Source organism: Molossus molossus, unplaced genomic scaffold (assembly GCF_014108415.1).
Source record: "Molossus molossus isolate mMolMol1 unplaced genomic scaffold, mMolMol1.p scaffold_m16_p_1, whole genome shotgun sequence".
Lineage (NCBI taxonomy): Eukaryota > Metazoa > Chordata > Mammalia > Chiroptera > Molossidae > Molossus > Molossus molossus.
Window position 1 is genome coordinate 222,667,375 of NW_023425344.1, and position 12,982 is coordinate 222,680,356.

General features: G+C 44.3%; 1 protein-coding gene and 1 pseudogene across 6 annotated transcripts in view; both read right to left on the reverse strand.

Annotated features, from left to right (window-relative positions):
* Window positions 1–12,660, reverse strand: part of DCAF5 (DDB1 and CUL4 associated factor 5) — a 123,696-nt gene extending 111,036 nt beyond the window's left edge. For 2 of the 6 annotated variants that reach the window (XM_036255298.1, XM_036255290.1), the window contains exon 1: window positions 12,300–12,527. In XM_036255298.1, coding sequence (XP_036111191.1) covers window positions 12,300–12,513 — 214 coding nt within the window. In that variant the 5' untranslated portion in view covers window positions 12,514–12,527. Of the gene's footprint in view, window positions 1–5,213; window positions 5,291–8,516; window positions 8,626–12,299 lie in introns of those variants that run through there. The other 4 variants (XM_036255338.1, XM_036255328.1, XM_036255308.1 and 1 more) reach the window with 4 other exon arrangements.
* On the reverse strand, window positions 1,067–2,650 carry LOC118626072 (annotated as a pseudogene).
* Window positions 12,661–12,982: the final 322 nt, after the last annotated feature.

Below are 12,982 nucleotides of genomic sequence, written 5' to 3' on the forward strand. Positions count from 1 at the left end.
CCTCCTTCCTTACCCAATCAGTGAATAACCTTGGAAATAAAATGCCTCCTTTTTCACAGAAGCAGAATGAAGTTGCTGGTGACAGAAGTAAATTTTACTTTCAAGAACACTATATACGCAGTTCATTAAGGATTAAACAGGCTTATCATCTGGTCTAGGAGTTACACTTCCTTTTATGATACGTTATCTGTGGGAAAGTGCTTCCAAATGACTTTCCAAGTGAGTGTGCTCTCTGGGCAAATAATTCCATGTTACGTTATTTAAATCTTCTTCTAAAAAGCACTTTATTCTGCCCAACCGGTGTGGCTCAGTGGTTGAGCGTCAACCCATGCACCAAGAGGTTGCTGGTTTGATTCCTGGTCAGGGCATATGCCCAAGTTGTGAGCCAAATCCCCAGTGGGGGGCATGCAGGAGGTGGCCAGTCGATGTTCTCTCTCATCCATGTTTCTAGCTCTCTCTCTCTCCTCTCTTTGGTGGGGGGGGGGGGGCGACAGAGAGAGAGAGAGATCAATTGGTTGCCTCCTGAACAACCTCGACCAGGGCTGGGGACCAAACCACAATTGAGGTACGTGCCCTTGACCGGAATTTAACCCGCGACTGTTTGGTCCACAGGCTGACGCTCTAACCACCGAGCAAAATAGGCCAGGGCTCAGCTTTTAGTTCTTTTAAAAAAGATCCAGAAAAACTGGCCCATCTTGTAAGAAAAGGAAAAAAAAGAAAGAAACATATAAAAAAAGCAACTTAGCCCTGGTTTGGCTCAGTGGTTGGAGCATCAACCTGCGGACCCGAGAGTCCAGGGTTCAGTTCCCGCTAGGCCCTAGCGGCTAAGGGCACATACCAAAAAATATAAATAAATAAAATAAAATAAAATAAAATAAGCAACTTAGAAACAGGATCCTGATTACCAAAGACTAACTGGGCAGCTCTAGGCAAGTCACTTTTCTATTGCTCTACTCCTCTTCCATAAAATGAAGATCATTTCATCTCTCTGATTCAATGAGGATGAAAGAAGATATATAAAAATGGTTACCTAATGCAGTATTTCCCAAGCTTCAGTCAACCTTGATCACCTTTTGATTTTTGCTTTATCCACATACATTATTTTTTCTTTTTTTTTACACAGCCAATTTTATTCAAATCCTCCAAAATTTATACTCAATATGTTGTTTCTAAAATGTATGTCACCCTATATGTAATGGTTTTATTATTTCATCTTTTCTTTACAGTTTTGTGTGTGTGTGTGTGTTTGTCTTTCCTTTACAGTTCTTCAGTAGAAGCCAGAGTCTTGAGTTGCCCAGTTAGGAGCCTCTGTCCTACTATTCTGATTAAGTTTCTTCTCAATATTCATGACCAACATCTGACTTCTAAATGAAAGGCTTTTAGTTTTTTCAATCACTTGCTGATAAGGTGAGACTACACTGTTACCCATAACCAGTCTTGCATTTCTAATTAAATTTACAATCCACCTTTCAGCTTCTTCTGGAGCCATATTCAGTTTATCTGCCAACATGTTAATGTTGATACACTACTGGTGGATGCGACAAAAAGTCTCAAATATGAAGAGACGAGCATTTTCAATAAAATCCTCAAGACAAGCCACCAAGTCATTCACAAGCACAGATTAGCATTCCCTCAGCTTTTTCTGAGCCCCATCAAAGTCAAGTTAACATATAAACATTCCAACTATGTAATTGGGTCTTTATATGTGTAAGAATCTTGCTGAATAACTTTGACTACATCTTTTATCACCTGCCGGCATTTTCGAAATCTTTGCTTGTTGTGACTGCTGCAGTCAAATAGTGGAAGAATATGTGGACACATTGTTTGAATTGCATTAAGATACTGTGGCTGGGCCCTGGCTAGTTTGGCTCAGCGGTTAGAGCATCGGCCTGCGGTCCGGAGAGACCCGGGTTCGGTTCCCGCTAAGGGTGCTTATCTCGGTTCAGTTTGTCCCTGGTTGGTTATGCGGGTGGCAGCCACTCGATGTGTCCCTTTCACGTCGATGTTTCTCTCTCTCTCTCTTTCTCTCTCTCTCTTCCTCTCTCTCCCTCCCATTCTATCTGAACAAAAAATGGAAAAAAATGTCCTTGGGTGAGGATAAAAAAAAAAAAAAGATTTCAGAGGCCAGTTTTCCCCAGAGTGAACTCAAAGCATTTCTCTCCGTTATTGGAACCAACACTCTAAAGAAGTAAGGATATTCTGCAGCTCCAGAGTAACTACAACATTCATATTGTAATTGTGCATACCTGTAGAGTATAGTATATCTAAATACTCTTGCCTAAAACCATGCTTGTCGGCCAGATAGTCAAACAGCATCTGACCATCCCTGGTTGACTGCATTTACCTTGTAGTTTCTGGATCTTCAAACGATCTTCACAATTGGTCCTATTTCTGCTTGAAGCTGTTTCAGCTATGCAACAACTGTGGTTCTTTTCTCTCTCAAAGCATGGGGAATATCATCAGAATAAAGGTTTTTGTATACATCCATAGCAAAGTCTACCATGTTGGTATCACTAAGAAGATCCAATTTTCCTTGTAATAATTCTTTTTCATTATATATCTCCTTTACTGAGATAAACTTAAGCAACGGAAAGACTAGATGCCGATCCAAAAAGTACGTGATATGAGTAGTCAAGTCATACCCCACCATCTCACCAAGGAAAAGGAGACTCTATTATTTTTCTTTAAATTGACTTTTAAAAATGTAACCACACCTAAAGCAATAAATTCATTAAAAATAATATTTTAGCCCTGACTGGTTTGGCTCAGCAGTTAGAGCATCGGTCTGTGGACCAATAAATTACGGGTTCGATTCCAGTCATGGGCACGCACCTTGGTTTTGGTTCCTCCCTGGCCCTGGTCAGGGTTGTGCAGGAGGCAACCAATTGATGTGGCTCTATCACATCAATGTTTCTTTCTCTCTTTCTCTCTCTCTCTCTCTCTCTCTCTATCCCCCCCCTCTCTCCCTTCCTCCCTCTCTCCCACTCTATCTGATGATAAAAAAATTTTAAAAAGGATAATATTTTATGCATACTAACTTTTCTAATAGGAATGAAAATAAATGTACAGCCCTGGCCGGTGTGGCTGTTGGTTGGGCATCATTCCAGGTACCTGGAGGTTGCCAGTTAGATTCCCAGTCAGGGCACATGCCTGGGTTGTGGGCTCCATCCCAGTCCGGGTCATGCATGAGGTAGCCCATAGATGTTCTGCTCTCACATCGATGTTTCTCTCTCTTCCTCTCTCTTCCTTTCTCTCTAAAAATCAATAAACTATTCTAAAATAACAATAATAATAAGTAAATGTACTATTAAAATTTAAATATTCATTAAAAGATCACCTAAGCCCTAACCAGTTTGGCTCAGTGGTTAGAATGTCGGGCCACAGCCCTGGCCAGTTTGGCTCAGCGGTTAGAGCATCGGCCTGCGGTCTAGAGAATGTCGGGCCACAGATCAGTGAGTCTCGGGTTTGATTTTGGTCAAGGGCAAGTACCTTGGTTGCAGTTCATCCCCAGCCCTGGTCAGGGTGGTGCAGGAGGCAGCAAGTCGATGTGTCTTTCTCACATTGATGTTTCTCTCTCTCCCTCCCTCCCACTCTATCTGAAGATAAACAGAGAAATATCCTCAGGTGAGGATTAAAAAAACAAAACAACCAACCAAAGATCACCTAAAATCAGCTTACATACACAAACTTTGGCAAATAGTAACCTAACCCTTATAACTCAAAATAAAAAATTTTAAGGACAGAGAATTAAGTAGATAATATAACTTTATATTCTCACAATAATCTAAGAGTTAATCTTAAAATATTAATATTCAGTTCTTTAATTATAAGAAACAATAGAATGTAGGGCACCAAAAATTAAAAACAGAATTGATCCCTTCTTAATCTCCATTTGAATTAGGATTTTAATTCCTTTAATCTTAAAAGGCTTTAGTTCTACCCTTGAATATATAAATTCAGACTAAAACAATAAGAAAAACTAACTCTTTCTTGAAATTATAAAAAAAGGAAATAAAAGACTAAAATCAAACACTTTATTGCCCTGGCCAGTTTGGCTCAGCGGTTAAAGTGTCAGCCCGCAGACTGGAGAGTCCCAGGTTCGGTTCCCGCTAAGGGCACGTACCTCGGTTGCAATCTGTCCCTGGCCCCAGATGGGGTTGTGTGGGTGGCAACCACTATCAAGTGGTCTCTCTCATGTCAATGTTTCTCTCTGTCTCTTCCTCCCTCTCACCCTCCCACTGTATCTGAAGATAAAATGCAAAAATGTCCTCAAGTGAGGATAAAAAAAAATAAAATAAAAAATCAAACACTTTATTAGCAATGGAAGTACTCAATGGATGAGAAAATAAATGCAAAAAAAACCCAAAAACTCATGGACACAGACAATAGTGTGGTGATTGTGGGGAGCAGAGGAGGGTGGGTGAGGTGGAGAAAGGTATGGGGGGATAAACGGTGAGGGAAAAACATTAAAATAAAGAAAAAAAAGAAACAGAAATGCGTCCACTTCTGAACTCAACATTCAGAAAGTAGTAAGCATTTGTGTCTAAAGTTTTACTGGTCAATAAAATTTCTCTGATCTGAATCATTCCAACTGTACCTGACAACCGAATCTATCAATTGTCAGTAAATGAGTACACACATGCACCTGGCTGACACCTCCTTTCAATACAGTAAATGAAGGCTGCCACGCTTAGCAACTCTTTTTTTTTTTTTTTTTAAATCCTACCCAAGGAAACTGTTTCCTTTTATCTTCAGTCAGAGAGGGAGGGAGGGAGAGAGACACTGCTGTGAGAGAGATACCTGGACTGGTTGCCTCCCACAGGACCCTGAGCAGGGCTTGGGACACCAAACCGCAACCAACGTATATGCCCATAACCAGAATTGAACCCACAACTCTTTGGTCCATGGGCAACACTCTAACAGCTAAGCCAAACTGACCAGGGCTCTTAGAAACTCTTAATAATAAAAAACACACTGGCATAAGTCAAGTCAGTGATGATCTTTTGAACAATATAAACACAAAGACAACTTTTTGATGTGCTAATAATGTCTAATGAGAATGGTGGTCATCCATTAAATCTCACTAGATTTTTTTAAAGCAGAAGTGACAAACCAGGACATAATTATAAATTTGCCAATCCTTGATAGATACCACTTAGTTGGCTGAAGAACAAGGAGGAAAAATAATGTGTATCTATAAATACCCATGTTACCTTATCCTTATCACATGATCTATATAATTTATCATAGCAATGTCCTCCAAGGCCATCTCTGAGTCTTCTTTCTTCCCCACTAAAGCTCATAGACAAAAGAGAATTTTTGCTACGTTAAGTACCATAAACCAGAGGAAAATCAAATATCTATTAAAGTATCATAAAGCAGAGGGGAAAAATTAAAAAGGGTGACGCACTGTTACAAATGAGAAGTAAATACTCCTAAATGCAAGCTTTTTGAGAGCATGATTTATACCTGATTCATCATCTCTGCTCTTCTCATAGCTCCTGTCTTATAAACAGTATGCACTCAAAAACTATTTGTTGAATAAATAGACCAAAAAATAAAATTTAACACCTTCAAAACAATGAACTATCAGTAAATAGAAAAGTCCAGAAGAAAATCCAAGGATTCCCTAATCACCTTGTCAAAATGTAAGTACTATGAAAGCTTTTCAAAGTCAGAAATCTGCCCTACTAATGGCCATATTTCTCCAGATAAACTCACCACTAGATCAAGAAATTCATTCTAATTAAACTCATGAGAAGTTTTATTAAGTCAAACTAAAGCCAAACACTTTACCTATAGATAATATGCTCTTAGATAAATTTCTTTACAAAAAAAAAAAGATTCTATAAAATGAGATATAATTAATGATTGGGCAACAGGAAAATATTAACAGGTTCAAATTAAGCATATAGTCATTATCATAGCTATTATTTGATGCTTAAAAATATGCTTTGATGACAATACCAGAGTTGAGCTTATTCACAAATCATTTTAAAAAAATGTTTTTATTTATTTTTTTAGAGAGCAAGGAAGGGAGAGAGATAGAAACATCAATGTAAAAGAAAAACATCGATGACTGGCTACCTCTTGCACACCCCCTGCTGGGGATTGAGCCCAAAACCTGGGTATATGCTCTGACCAGGAATCGAACCAGGACCTCTCAGTCCCTGGGACAACGTTCAATTCACTGAGCCACTCTAGCTGGACAGCACTTTTTTTTTTTTTTTTTACTTTTCCTTTATTGATTTTTAGAGGGAGAGGGGTACGGGGAGAGAGAGAGAAACATGGATGAGGGAGAACATTGACTGGCCTCCTCCTGCATGCCCCCCACTGGGGACTGGGCCCACAACCTGGGCATGTGTCCTAACTGGAACTCGAACCCAGCAACCTCTTGGTGCATGGGTCGATATTCAACCAATGAACCACACCGGCTGGGCCTGGGCAGCATTTTTAACAATTCATTTAATCGAAGCCTTTCTCAATTTTTCACATTGTACTCTGCCATGTGCAATACATGTTAGATGTTAATGGTGTCAATCTCCTAAAAGCTTTTTGTGAGCTTCAAGTTAAACAATAACAACAGTTGCAGCAGCACAGCAACCACAGCAACAGCAGGGGCTAGGCCCTAGTGCTAAATAAGAACTTTACAAATGTTATTTCATTTATTCCTCATCACAGCCATGTGAGGTATTCCTGTCCCTATTATATGGATGAGGAAACAGAAAGGATAAATGACTTGTCAAAGGTAACCCAGTTAGCAAGTAGTTGAGCTGATATCCCTGCCCCCCCACCTCACACCAAGGTTGCCTGACTCCAGGGTTCATGCTTTTAATCTCCCTATATAACTGTGGATACTTATAATGATCAATAAAGTCAGAAATCCATGTGAAATAAAAATAAAACTAGTTATCCCAGTTATAAGTAGAGGCAGAGTTACAATCCAAGCCAGATACACAAAGAGCTACATTCTGAATGGTCTCCCAGTGAGATCCCAAGATGTTCATCTTCTTCCCAAAGAAAAAAAACACTTTAAGCAAACATATAAAGGACTCCATCCTAGGGAAAAGGAGAACCATTAGAGGAGGCAGTGAGGGCAATGGAAAGTACTAAATGCAACCAAAGACTTAAAAGGTAAACCCAGGATATCCCCTAAATATGTGTACTAACATAACATCCTTGATGTTGTTCAGATCTCTTATAAGTAGGACTGCATTATACATTTTTCTTCATCCCTCAAAGAACTAACACATAAATATTCTAAGAGACTGTAAGCATTAAGCATAAACTGTTCCTTATAAAAAGTAATGTTCACTCAAACTCATGTAGTTCACAAAGTACCTTCACACATAACATTTCATTGAATACTACTGCCTTGTTAGGTAGTGAGAACAATTTGTTATCCCCATTTTACAGATGTGGAATGAAGGGACTTACCTTCATATTATTTGTGACTGGTAGAGCCTCCAACTCCTATCATGTGGCACCAAATCCCAGGCTCCTTCCACATCACATTGTGCCTCATTCCACATCAAAAGGTCACAAAACTATCCTGTCTGCCTCATTTGCACAAATTCATTACCAATACTGTAAGAACAAGTGTCAGCTAATAATGACACCACGACTAATAAGTACAAAGGGGAAAGAAAAAAAATTCAGCATGTTCTCTGAAAGGCCTGGCATTCTGCTTAGCTCCCAACCTAAACTTTGCCCAATGTAGTTCTCACAACAGCCCTTCATGTGGGTACTGGTATTCCCACTGCGTAGATCAGGAAACAGACTCAGAGAGGTTCAGCACATTGACTAAGGTCACACATTAAATGACAAAGCAGTGATTTTAACCATGTGTATGCTATATCACACTACCTTACATGATATCACAGTGATGCCCTTTTCTGATCAACAATAAAAAAATACTGCCCTGGCCGGTTTGGCTCAGCGGTTACAGCATCGGCCTGTGGTCCAGAGAGACCCAGGTTCGGTTCCCGCTAAGGGCACGTACCTTGGTTGCAGTTTGTCCCCGGCCCTGGTTGGATTGTGCGGGTGACAACCACTCAATGTGTCCCTTTCACGTTGATGTTTCTCTCGCTCTCTTCCTCGCTCTCCCTCCCACTCTATCTGAACAAAAAATGGAAAAAAATGTCCTCGGATGAGGATTAAAAAAATATATACTTTTAATGTTAAAATATTTTAATGTGTTGCCCTGGCCGGTTTGGCTCAGTGGTTGGAGCGTCGGCCTGCGGTCCAGAGAGACCTGGGTTCGGTTCCCGTTAGCGGCACGTGCCTCGGTTGCAGTTTGTCCCCGGCCCTGGTCGGTCGTGCAGGTGGCAGCCACTCGATGTGTTCTTTTCACGTCGATATTTCTCTCTCTCTCTGTTCCCCTCTCCCCTCCCACTCTACCTGAACAAAAAATGGAAAAATGTCCTCGGGTGAGGATAATAAATAAATAAATAAATAAATAAACAAACAAATATTTTAATGTGTTAAAATGTAAAAAACAAAACCAAAAAACATACTGCCACTTGTTGCTGTCACAATCTCACTTCCCAGCCATGCCTTTTCTCCTTCTTGATTTACTCTAGTTTACTTTTAATATCTGCTGGTTTCATTGTGCACTGGAAAGAGGGCTAGCTGTTAGCACAAAAAAGCAATGATAAATCCTTAATAAAGAGCATTTTATAAAGCCAAAGGAATCATGCAAATATTATTTTTGCCCTAGGTCTAATTAACTCTATGAAATAGTGTCAGTTACAAGAAATGTGAGCCTGCCCAAAGAGTTAGGAAATGAGAACAGTGAACAAACTAGGAAGAATCATTTTAATCACCACTTTCTGAGGGCTTTAACCAATCTGGACAAGATAAAAGAACAACAAAATGATTTAAAAGTAATCTCATTACCATCCTAGAATCAGGCCTCACATCACTGTGTTGTGAAACATTATAGATGGACAGCATTAACCTCAAAAAATTATGTGCCCATCCCCTCAGGTGTTAACTGCTAAAGAAGGACAATGACAGATAAAATGTAAATGACACTATAGTTTCAAACATAGAAAGATTACTGAAAGACTACCCAGAACAAAATTTAATTAGCTTTAACAAGTTAAGCTGTATTTATGATTCCTAGAGGGGGCTTCCTTATCTGAAGCAAACAGGAGAAATATTCTGTTAGCCTAAGTTGTACTCATATTGGAAGTTGAATAGCTAAAAATGCTCTTAAGCAAAATTCTATCTTCTGGGAACAAATAAGAAAAGCTAAGTCTATCTGAGCTAAACTGGAGGGGTGAGTGGAAAAGCCAGCTGGAAGGACTAAAAACAGGGTAGGAGTAGATAAAAAGGAAACAGGAAGAACTGAGCTAAAGGAAGTATGAGGGAAAGGAGGAAGAATAGGGGCAAAGAAGGCTGGAACCCAGAAAGTACTGATGGATATGGGCAAGTCAGGCCCTGAAAAGTAAGGAAATGAATGCCTAGAACCAGGTTTGTCAGAGCCTGCCCTAAGAAAAGGAGCACGGCTTCTACAGACTAAAATAAAGATAAAGGAAATGAACTAGCTAAGGCTAGAGAAAATGGAGTTCATTCAAGACATAGAGGAAGGTCCTGAACAAGGGTAACTATAACTGGAAGAGAATAGAGGCAAATTTTCAGTGCTTTTTAAAATATGTTAACTTGCCCTGGCTGGTTTGGCTCAGTGGTTAGAGCATCAGCATGTGGTCCAGAGAGAACAGATTCAGTTCCCGCTAACTGCATGTACCTCGCTAACGGCAGGCACCTCGGTTGCAGTTTGTCCCCGGCCCTGGTTGTGTTGTGCAGGTGGCAACCACTCGATGTGTCCCTTTCACGTAAATGTTTCTCTCTCTCTCTCCCTCTCTCTCCTTCCCTCCCACTCTATCTGAACAAAAAATGGAAAAATGTCCTCGGGTGAGGATTAAAAAAAAAAAAAAAAAAAGTTAACTTTATTTTTTTTAATTAATGTAATCTGTTAACTTTAAATGGGTGAACTGTATGGCATGTGAATTATATCTTAATAAATCTGTTGTTTTTATTTACTTATTTTTTTTTTTTTTTTTTTTTTTTTATCCTCACCCGAGGACATTTTTCCATTTTTTTTTTGTACAGATAGAGTGGGAGGGAGAGAGAGAGGGAAACATCGACGTGAAGGGACACATCGAGTGGCTGCCACCCGCACGACCAACCAGGGCCGGGGACAAACTGCAACCGAAGTACGTGCCCTTAGCGGGAACCGAACCCGGGTCTCTCCGGACCGCAGGCCGACGCTCTAACCGCTGAGCCAAACTGGCCAGGGCTTTACTTATTTTTTAAAATTTGTTTTAGAGATGGAGGGGTGGAGAGACATCAATTTGTTGTTCCACTTAATTATTCATTCACTGGTTGATTCTTGTATGTGCCCTAACTGGTAATAGAACCCCAAACCTTGGCTATTGCTAAGATGCCCCAATAAACTGAGCTGCCCTGGCAGGGCCACAAATCCGTTATTTTTAAAAAGTGTGTTACACTGGGCAATGTACAACTGTACTTATGATTTCATTAAAATTATTAGTTCAGTCTATAAAAGAGTGCACCCAAATCCCCTAACCCATTAGGGTGAATTTACTTGTGACTGGGAACACCTCTGTTGGAATACATCAGTCTGAAAGGGAGACAGGAGTATTATGAATACAGAAGAAACAGTAGTGGGGAAAACTGGGAGATTTTAAAGAGACCTTCCCCCATTTTGCCTTTGGAATTTTGGGCCGAGTGGGAAAAGAAAGCTTTTGTTTGGGATATGCCTTGAAGTGGAATATCAGGTTTCTTCCGGGGATGATCTAGCGCCAAAATCTACCTAGTCAAAGAGAAAACGATCTGGGGTGGAAAAGTCAAGTCAGTTCTGCAGAAACCCCAGAAGGTTCATCGTGAAATGATCACAGGTCTTATCTCTGCTACCCCCAAATTGAACTGCAACACCCCGTGTCACTTCGACTGTTAATCTCCAAGAAAGACCAATGCTTTGCCATGATCCCAGAAGTTTCTGGCAAGCTGCCCACTGACGTAAATTAGAAAATCATTCGGGGACCGGCCCGGGAGAAGCGAAGCGCCACGTCCAGCAGTGGACTCCCTGTTCCTCTCAATGTAGGAAAAGGGACGAGGAAGGCAGACGGCGAGCAGGAACGCCAGGGCACTCGTCTCCACCCTCCTCCCCTTAGCCAGGTTTCGGGGAGCCGCCCCCACAGTACTCCATCCCCATTCGCCCGCCTTAGGTCTGCGACCCCCGGAAGGAGGGCGGCGGCGCGAGCGCCCCCGCGAGCAGCAGGCGCACCTCCCCCGGGGCAGCTGTCGCCAAGGCTCGCCTGGCCCGAGCCTCCCCGGGAGCAATAGGCTATCGATTCAGCTGCCTGTCGCTAGGAGCCCCGGGAGAACGAGGCCTACACCGCCCGGCCGGAGCCCCGGCCTCGATTTCGCTACTTTCCCCACACCGGCGGCGGAGCCCGGGGGCAACCGAGCCCAGCTGGGCAGGAGGGAGGGGGCGAGGAGACCACCTGCAACGGCGGCCGCGGGGAGGGGATGCGGGCAAGGGCTCCCGCCAACAAGTCTCCCAGGTCGGCCACTCGCCACCCCCTGCCCCACAAGTTGCGCATTCAAGTTCAGGCCATCGCCTTTTCGCCTGCAGAGCCCTCGACACTCCCGAAACCATAATAAAAACATGACGAAAGGAGATGGAGCTGGGCCCCTAAGGGCGCCGAGCGGGGCGGCCAACAGCGGCCCGCCTGCCAGCCAGCTCCCGGGCCGCTCACCCAGCCAGCCCCGACCCTCCCGGCGGCCAGCCCTGTCACCGCCCGGCCCCGGCCCCAAGGCCCCGGCCCAGGACGCCGGCGCCGGGTGCTCGAGCTGCCCCGGCCTCAGGCGCGCCTCGGCCTCCCCCCCTCCGATCCCCAAATGCCCCCCACACCTTTTCAAGTACGCGGAGGAAGAGTTTCCCATCAAACTTTATCAAGCGGTAACCCCGTCCCCCTCCAGACCCACACTGTCGGGACAGGCAGCAGGGGGGATCACTCTACACTTGGGAGAAAGAGAATTAAGGACCTGTCAACCATTTTGGGTCTTTTTTTATAGAAGACATCCTCTCCTTCCCCTCCCTCCCTCCCCTTGCAATGGTTTTAATCTGACACCAAACCTTCCCACCGCAGAGGGGGTTGAGGAGGGAGGAGGTGGGGACGGAGGGCAGAGGGAGGGTGGCGAGGGAGCGAGAGGGGGAGATCGGAAAGGGGCCGGGAGACGCAGGGAGAGGAAGGGGGTTGATTTACCTGAGACCAGCCACTGGCCTCCATTGTTGGAGAATTCAATGGCATTGACACAGCCGAAGTGGCCGAGGAGGTCCTTCTTGTAGAGGTTTCTGCAGCCCCGCAGGCGTCTCCTCTGAAAGTCCTGAGTGAGCAGGGGGTCCCCATGCAAGCCCCGCTGGGACAAGAAGCCCACCACTGACCTCATGCTGCCCCCCAGGCCAGCTCTCCTCTTCATCCTGGAACCGCCGCCGCCGCTCGCGCCGCCGCCCCTCCCTCGGCCTCACGCGCGGCCGCCGCGCTCCCCCCGCCCGACCCTCCCCCCGCGCTGCGATCCGGATGGTTCTTTAACCAGCCATGGCAGACGGAGCGAGGTGTGCAGACACTCGGCGGCGTTCGCGGCTTCCTGACGGTCCCCTCCCTCCTCTTCCCCCCCAGGCTCCTCCCTCTCCTTCTCCGCCTCCTTCAGCAGCTGATCCCCAGCTGTGGCCGCGCTTCCGCGGGCCGCGGGCGCCGGGAGAACGCGGGCGGCGGCTGCCCCTCCCCCGCCGCGGGCTGCGGGCCGGAAGAACGCGGGCGGCGGCTCGGCTTTCCCGCCGCAGCTCCACCTCGCGCGAGGACCCAGGTGGCGCTGGGTGGAGGCGCCGCTGCACCCCCGGAGCGCTGCACTCTGTTAAGTTGAGGGCGCGTAACAATCAAAGTGGCCG